Here is a 22,232-nt window from a genome sequence, read left to right on the forward strand (position 1 = left end):
GCCAAAGACAGTCACCAGAGGCTGGTTGTGTTCAGCTCCCTCGTCCGCTGGACACTCCCGGGGAAAGCCTGGTGCTGTAAGTCAGGAGGCGCCATAGACCATAGTCATTGGTTTTCATGTGCTTTAGTTAATAGTCCAATGTCATACACAGTTGGCTAAAAGAGCCTAGAATGTGTGTTTCCAATGATGAGGATTATGTGCAGTGTATTAATCAGCCACTAGATGACTCTGTGATGTAGAGTTCTAGAGTTTGGTCCCTGGTAAACAAAGGCAACTAAGCTGGAACTCAAAATGTGTGGAAGCCTGTTTATTTGCACCTATAGATGCTGCTGATTTCTTTAGTAAATACCTCCTGTCTGTTCCCTTTATCACACGATGGTGCCAGATATTTAAACACCCAGAGATTTCCCTAGTTGAATCAGGAAGCAATCGAGGATTTCACAGCATGGGAAAGAAAGCACATCATAGTTACCATTTCTTATTTATTAAATACCATTAATATGGCATGGCACATTCACACAGCTCCTTACAGACATCAATTAACATAACAGCACAGCCTCTAGGAGGTTACCCATCCAGCCAACTTAGCAACAGTTAAATCAGCTGTGCAACATATGGTAAGTAATTATTAATTGCCATGTAATTAATTAATCAATGAATGTGCGGGGCGGGGTGAGGCTGTCATGGCGGTTGCATTACTTGCCCAGCAGCGTAAGCTGGTGAGTCACTCAGCCCTGTTTGCAAACACACACGCAGTTCAGAGGCATTTTTCAAATGTCCCGCTGACAACTCATTATTCTTTCCCCCGTTCTTCCCGGACCTGGCACGCACAGCCAGCCCGCGTGTGTCCTGAGAGGGGATTTGGCACCGAGATGCGTCACACGGGTGCACCACGGTGCCTTACCAGTGCCCCATTGCACTGTGGGTGGGCCCAAGATCCTGGTGCCTGGAGCGTGGTGGTGGAGGGATAGGAGGGGGAATAAGGGGAGGCTCCAAGGCTCAGTGAGGGGAGAAGCCGGGTCCCCCAAGGCGGATCTGAGGGATTCCTGCCTGCTCCTGGGCCCATTCCAGCCCATCTGGGTCCCATTCGCCGCTCCCCACCCTGATCACCACCACAGCCTCTGGAGCCTGCTCGCTCCCAGGCGTGCAGGAGCACTGCGGCAGAGTCCCCAAAATACTTGGGGGCCACCCCCGCCTTTGCATCCAGGCTCCCCCTCCCAGGCATGGCAGTGCCTGTGGCTCCGACCACAAGGGAGAGACCTGGATTGGCCGTCGTTGGGAACGAGGGTTCCTCTTGTTCGGTGCGTTCTGTGGAAACCATCCGTCCAAAGGATGGGAGTGATGGAAGCCAGTGGAAATACAGAGCAGGGAGACCCAGTCACCTCACACAGGGGCTTGCACCTTTTTGGGGTCAGGGGCCACCGACCAGCAGAAAAATCAGTCGGGGGCCGCGCACAAGCCCTCACGGACGTGGCCCCCGACTGAGAAGCAGAAAGACCCTCCCCACATTCCCTTCGCACACCAGAGCCTGGGGGGGGGGGCGCGGCTGGTGGAATTGGTGTGCTCCAGCCCCACAGAATGACGGCTTCCCAATATGGGGGAGGAGCCCTGAGCCTCGGGGTCAGATCCAGGCAAGCTGGAGGGCCGCATTTGGCCCCCAGGCCTTAGGTTCCCCACCCCTGACCTCGCATCACAGGGAGCTTTGGGTACAAAGAGAGAGGAGATGCACAGCACATCTTTCCTAACAAGGGCTCCGTAACATAAGAACTAGGGTCACTTCGTTAATAGGCAGCAGGTTTAAAACAATCCGAAGGCAGTATTTCTTCACACAGAGCAGTCAACCTGTGGAACTCCTTGCCAGAGGATGGCGTGAAGACTAGGACTTCAACAGGGTTCAAAAAAGAGCTAGAGAAATCCAGGGAGGTTAGGTCCATCAGTGGCTGCTAGCCAGGATGGGTAGGGATGGTGTCCATGGCCTCTGTGTGTCAGAAGCTGGGAATGGGGACAGGGGAGGGATCACTTGATGATTCCCTGTTTTGTTCCCTCCAACTGGGAGCACCTGGCACTGTGGGCAGACAGAACACTGGGCTAGATGGACCTTTGGTCTGACCCAGTCTGGCTGCTCTTATGTGACTCCCATGATGCCCTGCAGGAGCTCGGTCACAGGGAGCCATCGGTCATGAGAGAGGTAGGCTAGGACATGCTTGAGTCATGAGGGGCCTGGAACTACAACTCCCATGAGGCACTGTGACAGCTCAGCCCCAGAGCAAGAGCACAGTGACTCATGGGAAGTGTAGTCCATTTGGGATAGAGCCCATGGAGAGCTAAGACACCTGGAACTACAACTCCCATGAAGCTCCACAGAAGCTGCGACAGATTTACTGCTGAAATTAAAACCAGGAGATGGTTGAGCGGTACCTGGGTTGACCAGCCCTGCTGTCTGCTATTCTAGCAGTGTCTTCAGGGCCCTGATGGGGGCCCCTTTGTGCAAGGCGCTGCACATACCCACAGTGCCAGTCCCTGCCTGATTCACGCCAGCTGGGGAGCTGCCCTTAGCATCTCAGGGCATGCAAGCCCTGTGGGTTACTGAGCATGCCAGCGGCATGGCAGAGCGGTTCCCCACATGGCTGTTAAATGCTGCCATGCCTAGACGGCCCTCGCTCTGCAAGGGCTGCTCTGGGTGCTGGCAGGGGAGGGTCAGCTCCATCAGAAACAAGCCCCTGTCTGTGCAAATTGATCCAAGCCGTTGGCACTGGGGAGATGCTAGTTTTCTCCAGTGTTACCCTCTCCTGAGGCAGCCCTCGTACGGCGCTTTGGATATAGGTGGGCGTGGCACGGCCCCTGCACCGCCCTCGGCTGGTGTGGGGTCCTTCCGCCAACGCCCTGAGTCAGGCTTCTCGCTGGGAGTGTTGGCAGCCCGGGGGACTGAGACCTTTGTAGAAACATCCTGTCCGCATGCCTTGCTGAGCACTTGGCTGAGCCTGTGTTTGGCTGCCTGGGCATGGGCCACTGGTGCCTACGGGGGCAGGGAGGCAAGGAGGCTGCCCCAGAGGAAAAAGGAGGGGGATGAGGGAGCCCCCCACTAAGCAATTACAACTTTGGTGGGGCCACAGGAGGGCCAGTGCCCCTGGGGTGCCACCATGAGTCACCTACAGCCATGAGATGCGGCAGAGGGGCCTAGCCTCTAAAGCCTGATCATCTCCCCCCCCGGGCCATCCGGGGCTGGGATCCGCAGGGCAAGAACCTGCTTTCCTTCCCCCTCCCGGAGTGCAGATGTTAGCAGCTGGAGCAAGGGGGAGTTGTGAAAGCCGCACGCGGCTGTGGAAATCCCCAGATGCCAGAGGGCGAGTGGCTCCGGATCTGGGAGCGAGGGAGGTTTTACGGTGATCCTGTTTTCTTTTAAGGAGATGACGGGCTGGCTGAGGGGAGGAGGGACACGGCCCCCCGCCCATGCAGATTAAAACGAGCCTTGAAAGGTTAGAGACGGAAGATGAATTGAAAGCGATGACAATCACCTTTTAGGAAAACAACTTGATCAAATATGATTGTAATGGAAAATATAAATGGCTTACGCCCGTTTCCCCCTCAGCATCAAAGGGTGTGGGGTTGCAATCCACCAGGGAGCAGGGTAGGAGCAGTTACTCCAGTCCCAGCAGGGGGCGCTGTGCGCAGAGGGGGAGTTATGCCTGGTTACTCCAGTGCCATGCTCTCCCAGAAGGAGGCGCTGGCGCGAATGGGACACAGTATTGTGGGGCTGCTCCCAGGTTTCCTGCCCCAGCCTCTGCGGGAGATGAGACAGGCGCCTCTGAGGGGGACACATCTCCCATCACCTAGCTGAAGGCAAACTGGGCCAGAGGAGTGTTGGACTTTGCCAGTCAGAGACTGCACAGCCTGGGGGCAGCACAGGGCCAGATGCCAGGGAGCACCAGCCTGGACTGCAGGATGGCTGAGAGCAGCTGGTTGGCTCCCGTGTTTTTCTCCTTTTGTTCATTATATATTTATAGGAGTGAAACTGGCCGTGTAAAACATCCCCCGATCAATGGCGCAGTCTCAATAAACGCTACACGATGCAAAATCAATTGCTCGCCGGCTGCAGCCCGCTCAGGCCTTAGGTGTTAATTATTTCTCTAAGAAAGGGACAATGCCCGGCTCAGACTCAGATGACTCTATAAAACGGCCCCGTCGACTGAGCAGTGAACCCAGCTCCAGAATCTGCCTGGCTTTTCCCCCAGGTCAGCACTTGGAATCTGGCTGCCCGCGTGCTCTTCCAGGGGGCACTCAGTCACTCACTTTTGAGCCTAGTCAGTTTCACTTTCTGGTTCTGCTCAGGCAGCGCTCACTGACCAGTCGATCTGGATCTACTGGTCGATCTTGGAGCCTCTGACAGGGGATCCTGACTGGTGTGGCCACGTGGCTATCAAGCGACAGTCCCTCCTCTCCTACTGCTGCGCACCTCCTGTCCTTTGCCTTGGAGCTGTTCCCGCAGGAGCCTCCGGCTTGCTGTGCAGGGGAGGGAGAGGAGGGCGCTGGTGTCAGGGTGCCCCCTTGTCCCACCCGTATCCTGTCTAAGGAGCAGAGAGCGGCCACAACAAGAGTAGAGACAGCAAGTTTGCAGGCTGCTTTTGGGAGTGGTGCAGGGAGCCACCCGGGTGGTGGTGCAGCTGGAGCCCACATCCCAAACCCTACCCCAGTCATGAACCCCCTTCTGCACCCCAAGCCCATGCCCCGAGCACCCCTGCATCCAAACGCCTGCCCAGAGCCTGCACCGAGAACCTCCTCTGGCACCCCTGCCTGCCCCCAAGCTCAGCTCAGAGCCCCTCTCACTCCAAATCCTTTAGGCCAAGACCAGAGCCTGCGCCCCAACCCTCTGCCCCAGCCTGGTGAAAGGGAGGGGGGATGGGGCAGGGAGGGTGAAGGGGCACGAAGGAGGCGGGGCCAGGGTATTTGGGTTTGAGGTAGATCCTGGATCGCACTTAAATTCCAAAAGTGATTTTGTGCTTAAAAAGGTTGGAGAGCCCTGTGCTAGGGAGAACCCTCGGTGCAAGGGCAGAGTCCTCCGATGCTTGGTCCACCTCCTGCGCGTGGTCTCAGGCAGCTTTGCAGTCCCTGTGACCAAACCTGGTGGTGGAGGGAGAGACGAAAGGGCGTGGAAGAGCCATGCAATGGTGCAGAGAAGGGAAATCTGGCACTTGTGATTGTTTGGCTCATAACGCAAAGACGGGGACATTTGGTGCGAAGAAGCCAATGCAACAGGGATACAGGGCAATGCTTTCTAGCACAATTAGCCTGTGGAACTCATTGCCGCAGTACATTGTGCTGAGGCCGGGGGCTCAGCATGTTTCAAAAGAGGCCTGGACAGGTCTTTGGACAATGGGACGATCCCGATAATGGGAAAGGTTGAAAACTGAACCCTCCTGCTTCCGGGCGTGAGCCAGTGTCTGCCCGACGGGGCCGGTAGAAAAGGTTTTGTCTGAGGGCGGGTTATCCCCTAACGGCCCCCTTGGGAGTGACTTGCATTCTCCCCGCCCCCCACAGCAGCTGTTCCTGGCCATGGATAGAGACAGGATAGGGTGGGCCCATACAGCTGTGCCTTGGTCACACGCGTGTATTTTTTTTTTTTCCAGGAGGTGGGCGGGCGTTAGCCCATCCACATCTAAAAGACCAGCCCCCATCCTGTGGGGAGGGTCCACAGAAACTGGAAAAGCCAACTAATTACGGGGGACAAATAATGAAAAAACAGGTACAGGTGTGAGGGTCAAAGGGTTAAAGCGAGGGAACCGGATGGGGACACCGAGCAGAGAACCCCGGCCAGCGCCCACTGCCCCCCGAAGGTCTCGAGAGAGCCAGCGGACACTGCCCATTGGAACTCTGCCCGGATACGTGAGCGGATGCAGGAACAGAAATAAGCCCCCAGTCACAGGCCCCTCCCTGGTTTTATAGATTGCCCATTTGGCCATAGCCAGGAGGAGGTTGACCAGGAGGTCCCGCGACTTTGTGGGGCCACGGATGGGATGTGCGTAAATTAACAAGTGGGGGGAAAAGTGCAGCCAGAACCGCAAGAGGAGGTTCTGGAGGAGCCGAAAGAGGGGCTGTAGCCTGGCGCACTCAATGGAGATGTGCGCCAGCGTCTCCCTCACGCCACAGAAGAGGCACGTGTCGGGGGTGGGGTTGAACCGCGCCAAGTACACGCCCGTGCTCACCGCGCCATGCAGGATTCTCCAGCAGATGTCCCCGGTGGGCCGTGGAACCGAGGTCGAATAGAGGCTGGCCCACCGGGGCTCCCCACCCTCCATTGGTGGTAGGAGGTCCCGCCACTTGGTGTCTGGGCGGGACACGAGGGTGGGGAAGTGGAGCGTGTGAAGCACAAGCGTGTACAGGTGACTCTTTGGCGCGGTTCGGAAGGGGACCGGCTGCATCGCGTGCAGCCAGCTAAGATGACGAGGGGGAGGCAGTCGGGAAGGTACACAGGGCTTGGGGCCGATGGAGAGTTCGGGAGGGCTGGGGGTGAGGGGTGGGCGGGGTGCACCCTCTCGCAGGACCTTTTCGAGGTAAACCCAAGCAGTGGGCGGCAAAGCGTCCTTCACCTCCTGAAGTACGCGCCGGGGAGTACGTAGGGTGGAGAGCCCCATGCGCTGGGCGAGCGCCCGAGGATCCACCCAGTCTCCCCGGCGGTAGTCCAGGAGGTCTCCAACTCTGGTGGATCAGCAGCACAATGCAGCCCTCTTCAACCCCTTGGCATGGCGCTAATCCAGAGCAGAGCGCTGGGAGGCCCGGAGGACGCAGCCGGGGGGATCGCTGTGTTGCAGATGAATGGCAGCTGCTCTCCCTGCTGGGTTCTGGAGGGTCGTTCCAAAGATCCTTCGGTAGCTCCCTGTGCAGCCTGTGGCAGGGTCAGCTCTTTGGTTCTCTCGGGTTTTCCACAAGCCCAGGGGCCGGGCCCCAGCTTCCCACGTGCGCCAGTGGGGCCCGGCTGAGCGCGCTGCCTGCTGTCGCCTCGCAGGGACGGCGACTCCTACGAGATCCTGCAGCTGGACTTCGAGATGGAGAATTTCACCAGCCAGTCGGTGACGCGGCGCATCATGTGGCACATCGACTACCGGGGCCGCAACCCACCGCCCGACCTGGAGAAGGTGGTGACGGAGCTAACGGTGATCCAGCGGGACATCCGCGCCATTGTGCCCCTGGCCATGGTGAGTGGGCGCGGACGGGTCCCCAGGGGTTCCAGCTACCCCTGCGTTCTCACTGCACGGGCTCGCCCCCTGCACATCTGCACACGCCCCCACGGCCCACGAACCACGCACACGCACTCTCACCCCTGCACGTCTGCACACGCCCCCACGGCCCACGCACCACGCACACGCACTCTCACCCCTGCACGTCTGCACACGTCCACACGGCCCACGAACCACGCACACGCACACGCACTCTCACCCCTGCACGTCTGCACACGCCCCCACGGCCCACGCACCACGCACACGCACTCTCACCCCTGCACGTCTGCACACGCCCCCACGGCCCACGCACCACGCACACGCACTCTCACCCCTGCACATCTGCACACGCCCACACGGCCCACGAACCACGCACACGCACTCTCACCCCTGCACGCCTGCACACGGCCCACGAACCACGCACACGCACTCTCACCCCTGCATGTCTGCACACGCCCACACGGCCCACGAACCACGCACACGCACTCTCACCCCTGCACGTCTGCACACGCCCACACGGCCCACGAACCACGCACACGCACTCTCACCCCTGCACGTCTGCACACGCCCCCACGGCCCACAAACCATGCACACGCACTCTCACCCCTGCATGTCTGCACACGCCCACACGGCCCACGAACCACGCACACGCACTCTCACCCCTGCACGCCTGCACACGGCCCACGAACCACGCACACGCACTCTCACCCCTGCATGTCTGCACACGCCCACACGGCCCACGAACCACGCACACGCACTCTCACCCCTGCACGTCTGCACACGTCCCCACGGCCCACAAACCACGCACACGCACTCTCACCCCTGCACGTCTGCACACGCCCCCATGGCCCACGAACCACGCACACGCACTCTCACCCCTGCACACGCCCCCACGGCCCATGATCCATGCACACGCACTCTCACCCCTGCACACGCCTCCCACGGCCTGCAGACCATGCACGCATGCACACTCTTATCCCCGCACACCTGCACATGCCCCCCCATGGCCCACAAACCACACACACATGCACTCTCACCCCCGCACGCCTGCACATGCCCCCCACGGCCCACACACGCATGTGCACTCTCACCAGGGGTCACACACAGAGCGAACCCTGTGCCGTGTCGCATGCCCCATAACTCCCTCCACAGCCCTGGCCCTGAGTTTGCCTGGGGTGAGTCCCCGCCCTGGGCTGGGGCAGGCACCCAAGGGAGGTCTGTTTCCATGTGGTGGGGAATTGGGGGGAGCTCAGAGAAGCTGGCTCAGGGTTAGGGACCCACCAGGGCTGGGGGCAGGGCGGCAGGAGATGGAACCTAGAAGGCTGTTCTGCCAGGACTGTGGCCCTCCGGAGCTGGGGCTTGCACGGGGGCCACATGGCGCACACACGCTGACCCAGCTCTTAGCCACCCCGTCAGCAAACCCGCGTGAGCGCGGCACACCTGGCTGGGCCCATCTGGGTGTCTTCTGTTGGCCTCGTATTTGAGGGGGAAACTGAGGAACAGAGCTGCCGTGATTCTGCCAAGCTCGCACACTAGGCCCCAGCAGCAGGGCTGGGAGTAGAGCCAGGAGTTCCCGGCTGTGGCTCCTCAGTCACATTCTCACACTGGACCAAGAGTGGGACCCAGGAATCCTGACACCCAGTCTGAACCCCCCAGACAACTCTCCCTCCCAGCATTAAAAAGGGAGGGCACTCGGATCCCATTTTCACCAGCAGCCCCACTGGAGTGACTCCAGATTGTCACTGAGGATATGTCTAGACTACATACCTCTGCCGACAGGCATGTAAACCAGGCTACCCGACATAGTCAAAGAAGCTGGGATTTAAATATCCCCGGCTTCATTAAAATAAAAATGGCCACCACGCTGTGCCGACGATCAGCTGAGCCGGCACAACGCGGTGGCCATTTTTATTTTAATGAAGCCGGGGATATTTAAATCCCCACTTCATTGACTATGTCGGGTAGCCGAGTACAAATGCTTACTCAGCAACTGAATAGCCCCCGGCCCAAGCTCAAGTCAGCTGGGTGGGCCACCCACGGGTCTGCCACTGAAGTGTAAACGTAGCCTCAGTGCCCCCAAGGGTCGGGAAAGTCGGGTGTGATGAACGGAATCGCCCGAACCCTCGTGTCTGGGGAACTCAGCAATGGGGCAGGGGCTTTCCTGGCGCTTTAGACCTTGGTTCAAGAGGGTCTGTGTGCAGGGGGCTGAGCCGGAGCCCAGAGACCTCCCCCCCCCGGGAGACCCCTCCCGCAGGACGAGAGCGAGCCAGCATTCCCTCCATCAGAAACAATCCCATCGCACGCTGCCAGGAAGGCAGATTAGACTCCCGGCCATTTCATTTACTTGAAAGGTTACTTGGCTGGCAGGCGTCCATCGCCGAGACCCGGCTGCGCAGCCCATTTAACTTGGGGATCGGTTTTCCACGTTTGCATAATTAACCAGCTTGCAATTAGACGCGCCCCCCAGACGCAGCGCTCTCGCTCTTTGGAGTTTGTAAGAGATGGCGGGTCTCCAGGGGTGGCAGAGCCAGGGACCCGAGAAGGCATCGCGCGCCCAATGGCCATGGGCAGGCAGGGCTGGCCTCTGACACGAGATCAAAGGGGGCACAGACCCCAGCGCTGCGCCGGGTATCCGGAGCAGGGCTGATGCCCAGAAGAGAGCGCCCCCTGCTGAGTCGCCCACTCTGCGATGCACAGCGCCGGGGAGAGAGCGGCCTCTGCTGAGTCGCCCACTCTGCAATGCACAGCGCCGGGGGGAGAGCGGCCTCTGCTGAGTCGCCCACTCTGCGATGCACAGCGCCGGGGAGAGAGCGGCCTCTGCTGAGTCGCCCACTCTGCAATGCACAGCACCGGGGGGAGAGCGGCCTCTGCTGAGTCGCCCACTCTGCAATGCACAGCGCCGGGGGGAGAGCGGCCTCTGCTGAGTCGCCCACTCTGCAATGCACAGTGCCAGGGGGAGAGCGCCCCCTGCTGAGTCGCCCACTCTGCGATGCACCGCGCCGGGGGGAGAGCGCCCCCTGCTGAGTCGCCCACTCTGCGATGCACAGCGCCGGGGGGAGAGCGCCCCCTGCTGAGTCGCCCACTCTGCGATGCACAGCACCGGGGGGAGAGCGCCCCCTGCTGAGTCGCCCACTCTGCGATGCACAGCACCGGGGGGAGAGCGCCCCCTGCTGAGTCGCCCACTCTGCGATGCACAGCACCGGGGGGAGAGCGCCCCCTGCTGAGTCGCCCACTCTGCAATGCACAGCACCGGGGGGAGAGCGCCCCCTGCTGAGTCGCCCACTCTGCGATGCACCGCGCCGCGGGGAGAGCACCCCCTGCTGAGTCGCCCACTCTGCGATGCACAGCGCCCTGGGGAGAGCGCCCCCTGTTGAGTCGCCCACTCTGCGATGCACAGCGCCCTGGGGAAAGCGCCCCCTGTTGAGTCGCCCACTCTGTGATGCACAGCGCCCTGGGGAGAGCGCCCCCTGTTGAGTCGCCCACTCTGCGATGCACCGCGCCCTGGGGAGAGCGCCCCCTGCTGAGTCGCCCACTCTGCGATGCACAGCGCCGGGGGGAGAGCGCCCCCTGCTGAGTTGCCCACTCTGCGATGCACCGGGCCATGGGGAGAGCGCCCCCTGCTGAGTCGCCCACTCTGCGATGCACAGCGCCCTGGGGAGAGCGCCCCCTGCTGAGTCGCCCACTCTGCGATGCACAGCGCCGGGGGGAGAGCGCCCCCTGCTGAGTTGCCCACTCTGCGATGCACCGGGCCATGGGGAGAGCGCCCCCTGCTGAGTTGCCCACTCTGCGATGCACCGGGCCATGGGGAGAGCGCCCCCTGCTGAGTCGCCCACTCTGCGATGCACAGCTCCGGGGGGAGAGCGCCCCCTGCTGAGTTGCCCACTCTGCGATGCACAGCGCCGGGGGGAGAGCGCCCCCTGCTGAGTCGCCCACTCTGCGATGCACAGCGCCGGGGGGAGAGCGCCCCCTGCTGAGTTGCCCACTCTGCGATGCACCGGGCCATGGGGAGAGCGCCCCCTGCTGAGTCGCCCACTCTGCGATGCACAGTGCCGGGGGGAGAGTGCCCCCTGCTGAGTCGCCCACTCTGTGATGCACAGCGCCAGGGGGAGAGCGCCCCCTGCTGAGTCGCCCACTCTGTGATGCACAGCGCCAGGGGGAGAGCGCCCCCTGCTGAGTTGCCCACTCTGCGATGCACCGGGCCATGGGGAGAGTGCCCCCTGCTGAGTCGCCCACTCTGCGATGCACAGTGCCGGGGGGAGAGTGCCCCCTGCTGAGTCGCCCACTCTGTGATGCACAGCGCCAGGGGGAGAGCGCCCCCTGCTGAGTCGCCCACTCTGCGATGCACCGGGCCATGGGGAGAGTGCCCCCTGCTGAGTCCCCCACTCTGCGATGCACAGCGCCGGGGGGAGAGCGCCCCCTGCTGAGTCCCCGGCACACGGCACGTACTCACAAGCACCCGTATTTGACTGCATGGGGCGCTCTGGGCTGGGCTGGGCAGGGGAGAGGAGAATGGGGCCGGGCACTAAAGCATTCCCTTTGCCTTCCAGGACACGGAGATCATCAACACAGCCATGCTGACGGGCCGCACGGTGGCCATCCCCGTGAAGGTCATTGCCATCGAGACCTCCGGCGTCATCACGGACGTCTCGGCCATGGTTGAGTGCAAGTCCCACAACGAGGACATCATCAAGGTGGGGCTGGCGCGACCAGCTGGGCCGGGAGGGGGCTCGATTCCTGGAGCCAGGTGCCCTGTGGGGCTCTGCCCAGCCTGTGGGCATTGGCTCTGACCAATAGGCCATTCTCCCAGCCAGCCCCAGCCCTGCCCGAAGGCAGGAGCACTAGGCCAGGCTGAAAGGAACTGAAGGGCTCCCCTGACAATGGCCCATGCTGCTGAGCATGTGAACATCAGAGCGGCCAGACTGGGTCAGCCCAAAGGTCCATCCAGCCCAGTGGCCTGTCTGCCCACAGTGGCCAATGCCCAGTCCCCCAGAGGGAGAGAACAGAACAGGGAATCCTCAACCTCCCCTGTCATCCATTTCCAGCCCCTGACAGAGGCCAGGAACCCCATCCCTACCCATCCTGGCTAATAAGTATTGACGGACCATGAATTTATCTAGTTCTTTTCGAACCCTGTTAAAGTCCTTGTCCTCACACCGTCCTCTGGCAAGGAGTTCCACAGGTTGACTGTGCACTGTGTGAAGAAAAGTTTCTTTTGGTGTGTTTGGTTTGTTTCCTGCTGCCTGTTCATTTCATTTCTTGACCCCTGGTTCTTAGGGAGCTAATAAGTAACTTTTCCTAATTCACTTTCTCTGCTCCCGGCATGATTTTAAAGACCTCTCGCATATCCCCCTTCATCTCTGCTTTTCTAAGCGGAGTTCTGAGAGTTTTGGCAGGGGTGGCAGGCCAGCCCGGCACGTTCCTGCACAGTGCCAGCGCTCAGTGCGGCTGCTGCTGGGGGGCAGTGTGGAGCCACGAGAGGGTCCGACCTGATCCATGCTCCTCTCCTGGGTACTTGATTTAAAGGCTTTGCAGGGGGACAGCGTCCCCGTCCCAGGGGAGGCGGCAGGAGTCCTCCAGCGTCTAGTGTACCGGCGGGCGGAAGCAGCTGTAACTACAGGTTACCCAGCCCGTTATTACCGCTAAGGCAAAATATTGTCACTTTGAAATGTAAACGGCAAGTTCTCATTAGCGGCTTCACTTCTGCCTCCGAGCCTCCTTTATTTCCAGCTAGGATCAGCTGGGAGAGCGAGCCAGCTCCCGCTGATGCGCCGAATGGCCCCGCTTGCCCACCTCTTGTCTGTCTGTCCACCCCATACACACCCAGCTGTCTGTCTGTCCACCCCATACACACCCATCTGTCTGTCTACACACACACACACACACACACCCGTCTGTCTGTCCACCCCATACACACCCACTTGTCTGTCTGTCTACACACACACACACACACACACACACACACACCCGTCTGTCTGTCTACACACACACACACACACACACACACCCCCGCCTGTCTGTCTGTCTACACTCCACACACACACCTGTCTGTCTGTCTGTCCACCCCATACACACCCACCTGTCTCTCTACACACACACACACACACACACACACACACACACACACACACACACACCTGTCTGTATCCCTCACCCTCTGTTCGGGGGAGATGGGTGTTGCTCAGGCGCTCATGCCATCCTGCCCTTCCTGCCACAGGCAGGTCTGACCCCGTGGCACTCTGGTGATTTACCCCAGTAGGTTATCTGGCCTGTGGTGCTAGGGTGATTTATCCAAGCAGGAGGGGATGTGTGTGTCTGGCCACATGTTGCTATGGTGATTTACACCAGTGTGTGTGTGGGGGGGGGGGTCTGGCCACATGTTGCTATGGTGATTTACACCAGTGTGTGTGGGGGGGGTCTGGCCACATGTTGCTATGGTGATTTACACCAGTGTGTGTGTGGGGGGGTCTGGCCACATGTTGCTATGGTGATTTACACCGGTGTGTGTGTGTGGGGGGGTCTGGCCACATGTTGCTATGGTGATTTACACCAGTGTGTGTGTGTGGGGGGGGTCTGGCCACATGTTGCTATGGTGATTTACACCGGTGTGTGTGTGGGGGGGGTCTGGCCACATGTTGCTATGGTGATTTACCCCAGCTGGGATCTGGTAGAGCTGTTACCCCATCTCCAGAGGGCTGGCTCCCAGAGTCCTGGCAGCGGCAGACATGGCATCTGAGCTGGCCAGCTTCCAGACATGTGCTGTAACCACTAGGCCAAGTTGCCTTCCTGGCCAGGGGCAGCTCCCAGGCCCAGACCCTGCCTACCTTGTTCCCTGGCCTGCACAGCTGAGCGCCCTGCCGGAGTCTGGAGAGTTGGGTGCGCGAGACGCGACAGGAGCGTGTTTCCCGAGTCCCAGCACAAAGCTCCCATCAGCGCCATTCGCTGCCCCACCCTCCTGTCTAGAGCCTGATAATCAGGGTAGCAATAATCCACCTCCGGAGGGCTCCAGGCTACTCAGACTGGCTCGAGCGCTGCCAGCCTGCGCGTAAATCCATGTCCCAGCTCCCCCGGCGCCCGGACTGAGACACAGGATGTATTGGGCCAGCCCCCAGCTTGCAAACTGTGTCCTCTGCTTTCCGCGAGGAGCCTCCCCACAATCTGCAGCCGAGTTATTCTGTGTCGGGGCTGAGATCCGCTCCACCAGGCGCTCTGCTGCTGGGAGAGACGGGAGTGTGAGCGGCGGCGGGGCTGGAAACCTGCTACATCCATCACAGATCTGGGAGCGGGGCCTGTTACTGAACTGCTGTAGCGCTCAGCGGGGGGCCGAGTGTGCCACAGAGGCCACTGAGAGAGTCTGCACAAAAAGAGGGCATGAAAAGAACACCAAGGCTGCAAAATCAACCCCCCCAAGGTTAGGAAATGCCCCCATGGAAGCGGTCCTTAATCCACCCTCGGGCAGATGTGTTAGGGTCCAGTCTTTAATGCCGGGATCGCAGGCTGTTTCTTCCTGCAGGCCCCCAAGTGCCCGAGGGCTGCTCCCGGGAACGGGCCAGGGCTGTGCCCGAGGGAGGTGTGGTCTGGAGGAGCCCTGCCGCGCTCAGTGCAGAAGTTGGAGGCAGAGCAGTGAACGAGGCAGAGTCTGCAGGGGGAGAAAGGAGGGTCTGGTTCAGGCATCTGCATGCTGGCCTGGAGAACCGGATTCTAGCTGTGTCTAGCCTTCATCTTCACGCCGCCGTTCCCCAGGGATTCTGAGAGCGCCTGGCCTGCCTGGCGTGTTAGGAGGATAAATGCACCAATATGGGGAGAGGGGTAAGGACGAGCACCCTGGAGAAGCCCGGGAGGAAATGAACAGCCCTGCAGTGAGAGTGGGGGTTGATTGGCAAGGCCTGGGGCTGCCCAGGGGACGAGGAGGAGAATACACTATTGAATAGCTGCGCATTCCCGGCGCACCGTCTGTCCTGTGCACTGAATGAGGCAGGCGGCCCATGGGAAAGGTGTCCCCTGCAATCTCTTTCTGACGGTTTTAGCCAATGTTTTTAATGTTTGAAAATGAAACCAGCCACAGTGGCTGAGCTCTTTAAATCCCCTCCAACCGTTGAGCTGAACTGGCAGCAGTAGTAAGCTATTATCTTCAGCGAGGACCTGCTGCTGGAGGGGGCCTGGAGATGCACGCTTTGCAGGGAGGGGTTGCTGAAAGCTGAGGAAGGAAACGGGGGGTCAAAGGGCGTGTCCAACAGCTTCTCCCACCGTGGGTAAGGCTCCCCCCCTTGGGCTGATGCTGGTAGTTGTGTCCTGCACAGGCTCAGTTCAGCGTCTTTGGAACCTGCTCCGGCATGAGGCCACTGAATTCAGCGCTAGCTGGGCTTGTGGAGCACCCTCTGTGGAGGCACCCAGGGCCTCCGAGGTCCAGATGTGTCCCCTGCTTCCTGCTACTCGCCAGCTAGCTGAGCAGAGACCGAAAACCCTTCCCCCAACCCAAGCCTGTGTCCGTGCCCAGGGTCTCCGCAGCCACAAAGGCCAGACGTCTGGGCAGGAGTGGCTGTCGATGGGCAGAAGTGAGGGGGCCTGGAGACACACCCTTTGCCGGGGGGTTCCCCCTGAATCCGGCCACCCTCAAAGCCAGGCAGTGCTCAGGAGCGAAGGGCCCAGAACCCAGAGCCGGGAGGGACGAGCCAGAGGCAGGTCTGGGCTCCCCTGTCCCTTGGGAGCACACGGGGGCAGAGGATCTTTGGAGGATGTGGCTGTAGCTTCTCTTGGACGAAGAGCTGCAGAAGTTGGCATCCCACGCAGCCCTGGGCGGGGCTGGAGCGATCGGCTCCTTGCCCAGCCAGGCCCTGCTCCCCTTGTTGAGCGCTCAGCCCTGGTGATCCAAAGCGCGTCCCTAAGAGAGCTCAGTGCCTGTCCCAGGCTTTCGGTGTGGTGACAAGCCAGCGGCCCCCTCCCCGCCGTGCGGGCGGATAGATTGCCGCCGGGAGCGCGGGCAGCAGGCCAGCGTGTTACTGTGATCAATGGCGCAATAGCCTGAGTGCTCATTCACAGGGGACTCGGTTCAGAGCTCATCTTGATTCAGACACAGCCCCGGCAGAGCTGAGATCGCCTGCAGACAGGCTGCGCTTGGGGCTGTCTGTGTCAGTGCCGGGGCCAAGGAGAGATGGGAAATTAACCACCCCGTCTCAGGCCTTCCCCTGCTGCCCCAACACATGGCCAGCCTCACAGGCGGATTCCCCTGGGCTTGGCACCTGCAGGGGACCGGATTCCCCAGGGCTCAGCGCCCACAGTTGAGACCAAATCCCTTGGTCTCGGCATCCACAGTTAGGATCGGATTCCCCTGGGCTCAGCGCCTGCAGTCAGGACTGTATTCCCCTGCGCTTGGCACTCACATTCAGCGCCGGATTCCCCTGCGCTCGGCGCCTGCAGTCGGAACTGGATTCCCCAGGGCTTGGCGCTCACATTCAGGTCTGGATTCCCCTGGGCTCGGCTCCCACAGTCGGGGCTGGATTTCCCAGGGCTCAGCGCCTGCAGGGGGCCGAATTCCAAGAGTTCAGTTCCCATTTTGGAGGCTAGACAAGGACGAGCTTTGCACAAGCAGCCTGTTGTGACCCGGCCAGACACTACAAAGTCCTCTGTGCCCCACCTGCCTCCAGCACCCCAAGGCCTTGAGAAAGCCAGGCCCCCGCAGAGGTTCTGCAAATGCCCCCAAGCAGCCTGGCTGTTTGGGCAGAGAGCACTTGGCCCTGTCAGGCAGCGAGTGCATGTGGGGTTTGGAGGCCGCGCACCCAGCCCATGTGCAGAGCAGGCGTCTTGGCCAGTTGCTCGGCGCAGATGGGCAGGCGGGGTTAGCAGGCAGGGTTAGCAGGCGGGGGGGTTAGCAGGCGGGGGGGTTAGCAGGCGGGGTTAGCCGCCCGCGCTCAGTTGCAGGACAGGCTCTACAGAGATCTGGAAGAGGGCTAGTCGCTTGTGCGGGATCCCCCTTCCAGCCTCCAGGCAGGCAGAGCGGCGTTCTTGTCTCAGCCCGAAGCAGAAACCCGAGCAATCCATTAGCGATTTCCTCCCTGGGCTCCTTAATTGGCTTGGATTGGTCGGTAATAAGCGGCCCCCTCAGGATATATTTGTTTTATAGCACATTGAACGAATGTTATTTGCATAAATGGAAATTAAAGAACGGGGGGGGGGGGGGAGACACAACAATGGGATTAAAATGGTTTCTGTGCAGAAACATCTCAAGGTATCAGCGTTAATGACGGCAGTGGGGGTGCCAGGGAATCGCACCTCAAAGGCAGATGCCGTGGAAATACATTAGCACCACGGCATGGCTAACAGGGATTGCTTCCGTTCAGTAGATTGCTCCAAGACGTGCCGCTCAAGAGGCGAGTCTGATGCGACTGACGTTTCCCTGGGCGCTGGGGTGGGGAGGGCAGGCTGGTTTCCGAGCACAGGCCTGGTGTGACGGTGGGCAGGTCGTGACGCCTCTCCGCCTCCTGCACACCGGTGGGGCAGTTTCGCAAAGGCGGGGCAGAATGTAGACGCAGCTCGTCTGGTTGCATCGGACAAGTGGGTGGGGGAGGGAGGGACATTTGGAATTTCAGGCTCTTGTCAAGTTTCGACCAAGCTAGAACAAACCAGCCGTTTGGAGTCAAAGCAAAACGACGGGAACAGAAACATTTGAAACTGAGGTTTTTTTCGATGAAAATGTTTTGTTTCCCCGGCCGGGGGGAAGGGAGCTTTGGCCAGTCTGGGCTGCTCGCCAACCTGCACAGGGGAGCGTGGCGGGAGCCATCTCGGAAGCTGAGCTCAAAGCACTTTCCCAAGGAAAGCCAGTTGCGTTCTTTTTATTTTCATGGTTGGTAAACTGAGGCCCTGCCAGGCGACGGCAGTTGCTCGTGGCCGGGCAGCGAGTCAGTGGCAGAAGCAGGGCTCCCCAGACTCGGGTCTCTCTGCTGGACCAGGCGTGTGCGTTTGGTACAATCGCACGTGCCCACCGGGAACCGCTCGTGCAAAGGCCTTCGCCGCAGGACGCTCAGCACCTCCAGGGGGCGCTCACCGCCTGGCAGGGTCGCACCTTTGACTCCCAATCTTCCAGAGGGTCCAAAGCCAGGCAGGGCTCCGCCCCTTCCCCTTTAGGACAATACCCGTACGGACCACTAGGGGTGTCGTTGCAGGGCGCAGCGGCTTTTTGTTCCTGCAGAGACCACTGGCTGGGTACCACTTGGGACGCCTTCCCCTCGCTTAGCCCAGCGCTGCCCGTTCCCCGGCGGGCCGGGGAGCTGCACCAGCTGGCGGGAAGCTCCGGCAGTGATTGGTGCTTTCTCTGTCTGGCCCATCGTGGGGGTGGCGGCCTGGTTTGCCTTTGCGATATGGCTGATGTGTCCCTGCCAGCTCCCTCCTCTGATGGCAGCGGAGAAAGGGGCTGGCTCCAGCACTGATCGGAGAGGCAAACTATACAGGAGCCTCTCCGTCTAGCATGTGAGCTCTGGTGGTGAACGCGTCGGGTGTGGGATGAGCAGGACACCTGCCTGGCCGGTGCCCGTGAGCCGAGGTGGTTAGCAGGAACTGGCTCCTGCCTTTGCCTCTCATGCAGAGCCACGGCCCCCGGGAACTACAGCTCCCAGCAGTCAGTGTGCCATCCGGAGCTAAGCATCAAGCTGCATTGCATGCTGGGTGCTGTAGTATCACCAGCCAAGCTGTGGGGTGGGGGAGGGAAGGGCGCTGGGGCGCCCTCAATTAACCCGCTGCTCAGGGCCGCGGCTTGGCTCTCCGTTGTCCCCAGGTGTCCAGCAGCTGCGACTACGTCTTTGTGAGCGGGAAGGAGACGCGCGGCTCCATGAACGCCCGGGTGACCTTCAGCTACGAGCACCGGAGCGCCCTGCTGGAGATGACGGTGTGGGTGCCCAAGCTGCCGCTGCACATCGAGCTGTCGGACCCCCGGCTGAGCCAAGTCAAGGGCTGGCGGGTGCCCATCCTGCCGGACAGGAGGTGCGCCCCTGCGTGGGGCCGGGGGCTCGTGGCCAGGGCGGGGGGCAGGCGAGGTAGCAGCCTGACTTCCTGCTCAGCCCCTCGGCCTGCGCTGTGGCTGGAAGCTCTGCCAGGCAGGGAACCGGCCCAGCTCCCCTTGACAGGGTCCTCCCTGCAGGGCCCTCTGCTACGACGGGCTGTGCCTTGGGGCGCACTGCCTAGTGGCGGCTCCCTGCTCACCACTGGAGGGCGCGGCAGAGCCCGGCACAAGGGAGCAGCTTGAGTGGCCAGCGACCCTTCTTCCCCCCTCAGCTCCTGTCTGGCACCGGGGGCTGCAAGAGCTGCCTTTGCTGGTGTTCCTAAGGCCCAAGACTGCAGAGAGCTCCCGTCTCAGCGGGGGTCAGAGGCCAGAGATGGCCAAGGGCAGAGGCGGTTCCAGGGGGGGACAGTTTCCAGGCTGAGCAACTGGCAAATGGGAAATTTGCCTCCAAACTGTGAGCCCAGCCCTGAGCTCAGTAAACTCTGGCAGTGGGTTATCCCTGGGGCGGGCACACGTGTGTCCACGCGTGCACATCTGTGCGCACATGTGTATGTGCACAAGCATACATAGTCACGCGTGAAGGGCTGCACCAAATTCACTGCCATGAGCAATGCATCCCAGACTGTGACATTTGTTCTCTCCTAAGACGTCTGATCTTTTGGGTGCTTTTCCTCTGCTCAAGGGTAAAAGTATGTACAAATACAAGGCTCAGCCTGGGGGGTTCGGATCTATGGGGGGTCACAAGGCGATTTGGGAGAGGGGGCTCCAAGTATGCCCAGCCTTTCTGCTGTTTTTAGAGCTGGGCACCCAGTCAGCAGCGGCTGCTCTCGCCCTCCCCTCTCTGAAAGCAGCACAGAAGGAACCTGGCAATACTGTGACCCCTCCAAATGGATTTGTGACCCCGTTTGGCCTGGGACCCCCGCTTGAGGTTTTTCTGTGTTAAATATACGTTTGTGTTTTATGACAACGCCGTGGCTTTTAAGATGGAAGGATCTAACCCCGAGAACTGCGAGGGCTTTAAAGTGCCGTGATCAGGAATTGCAAGAACACGGACTGTATGCACAGTAGTGCTGTACGCACAGGCCAATGCACGGCACACGCCCGTGTGCATGCCCGCTAGCTCCAGAGCAGGGCAGGCCCCGGCAGAGCGGCTGATCCGGCTTCTGCCCCCAGGTCCGTGCGGGAGAGCGAGGACGATGAGGATGAGGACGAGCGGAAGCAGAGTCGGGGCTGCACCCTGCAGTACCAGCATGCCACCCTCCAGGTCTTCACCCAGTTCCACACCACCTCCTCGGAGGGCACCGGCCAGGTCATCACCATGCTGGGCCCTGACTGGCTGGTGGAGGTCACCGACCTGGTCAGAGACTTCATGAAGGTGGACGACCCCCGGGTGGCCCAGCTGGTAGACAGCAGCACGCTGGCTGGGCGTGAGCCGGGCACCACGCTCTTCAAGGTACAGGCCCCGCACCCCTGCAGCTCGGCATGGCGCAGCTGCAGGCTGGGGCCCTGGAAGGGGGGTTCCCTGGTGGTGCCAGGGGCACAGAGCCCAGACCTGTGCCCAGGATCATGGGGCATCCTTGCGGGCATGGGCCCGCTGTCCCTCTGGCCTGAGTTAGCAGCAGGTGAAGCAGGGTGGGGAGGAAATCCGTCCTCTCCCCCCTCCAGACAGGCTGCTTCCTGCTCCTGCTCCCTCTGGCCATTCTGTACCGGGGGGGCTGAAGGCTGGGCCACCCCAGAGCTGTAGGGAAGGGGCCCTCTGGCAGATCTATGGAGCAAGTTCTCAGTGGGGAGGGACAATATCTGGGGAGGCCTCACCGGCCCAGGGGCTGTCAGAGCAGGGGCTGGCTGCAGGCAGGGCTGTGCCCGGCTCTGACTTCTGCCCAGCTATCCCCTGGCCCCGTGGGCAATCCCCTGTCCAGCCCCCGTGGAAAGGCTGGACCCGAAGGAGGGATGGGCCCGGCAGGAGGCGTCAGAGGGGCTGCAGGCAAATGGCAAAGGGCAGAGCGGCTGGGGCAGGCCTGAGGCCGGGCCAGGCTGGATCCGGTCTCCAGGGGAAGATGGGGCTGTTCGCAGCCTTCTGGGGCTGGCCCAGGTGTGGCCGACACGCAGAGGGGCCCTGGCACGGGCAGAGCGCTGGCGTTGTGGTCTCGGAGCCAGAGCGTGCACATTTCAGGGCACCCTCCCTGCAGCGGGCACCGTTGGCCAAGGGCCCCGTGTGCCAGCAGCTGCTGCCTGGCTGAGCCCTGCCGTCGCCCACGTGCTGTCAGACCGGCTCTGACGCTCAGCCAAGCAGCAGCCTGGGCTGCCTCCCCTCTGGGGCCGTGGAAGGGGGTGGGAGTAGTTACCTCCCCGGCACATTCCCTTGCGGGCGGCTCAGTCACTAGCTGCCAGGCCGGGTCGCTGGGACTGGGATTAGTTCTAGGCTCCGGCTCCCTTTTGCCTTCACGAGAGAAACTCCTGGTTCCTGCAATCCCGGCGGCCGAAGGCCACGCGTCTCAACGTCAGCGCGGCCACCACGCTCTTCCGCAGCTGCACTCAGCGTGCCAGAGCTGCTCGGGCGCAGGGCAGGCGGCTGCCAGGCCTGTGGACACCATCAGCTCCCCAGCTCTCTGGGATCTGCAGGGCACTGCTGGGAGGGCGCTCGCAGCACTGGTGTGGGCCCTCGCTGACATGGGCAGAGCCATGCTGGGGGGGTGGCTGGCTGGGCCCTCATGGCTGGGCTCTCGCAGGTGGTGTCCCCGCTGACGGAGGCCGTGCTGGGGCAGACGGCGGTGACGGTGGCGGACGAGAAGGTCAGCATCACGGATCTGAAAGCCCAGGTGGTGTCCAGCCTGTCGCTCTCCCTTCATCCCAGCCCCGGCAACAGCCACACCATCGTGGCTAAGACTGCCGCCCAGCAAACCCTCAACTTCTCCAAGCAGGTAACAGGGCTCCTCCCCACAGCTCCCCGCCTGTGGGACTACAACTCCCAGGGGGCACTTGGGCGCTCTGTGGAGCATTGCATGCTGGGGCCTGTAGTCCCCCTGGGCCAC

At 61.1% G+C, this 22,232-nt stretch overlaps 1 protein-coding gene across 3 annotated transcripts in view; it reads left to right on the forward strand.

Moving 5' to 3' along the window:
* The window catches only part of TMEM132E (transmembrane protein 132E), a 126,674-nt gene that overhangs the window by 97,421 nt on the left and 7,021 nt on the right, over positions 1–22,232 (forward strand). For all 3 annotated transcript variants that reach the window (XM_075905014.2, XM_075905015.2, XM_075905016.2), the window contains exons 4-8: positions 7,001–7,190; positions 11,759–11,902; positions 18,976–19,181; positions 20,374–20,653; positions 21,930–22,121. In XM_075905014.2, coding sequence (XP_075761129.2) covers positions 7,001–7,190; positions 11,759–11,902; positions 18,976–19,181; positions 20,374–20,653; positions 21,930–22,121 — 1,012 coding nt within the window. The remainder of the gene's footprint in view (positions 1–7,000; positions 7,191–11,758; positions 11,903–18,975; positions 19,182–20,373; positions 20,654–21,929; positions 22,122–22,232) is intronic.

Source organism: Pelodiscus sinensis, chromosome 21, assembly GCF_052426305.1.
Source record: "Pelodiscus sinensis isolate ZL-2025 chromosome 21, ASM5242630v1, whole genome shotgun sequence".
Classification (NCBI taxonomy): domain Eukaryota; kingdom Metazoa; phylum Chordata; order Testudines; family Trionychidae; genus Pelodiscus; species Pelodiscus sinensis.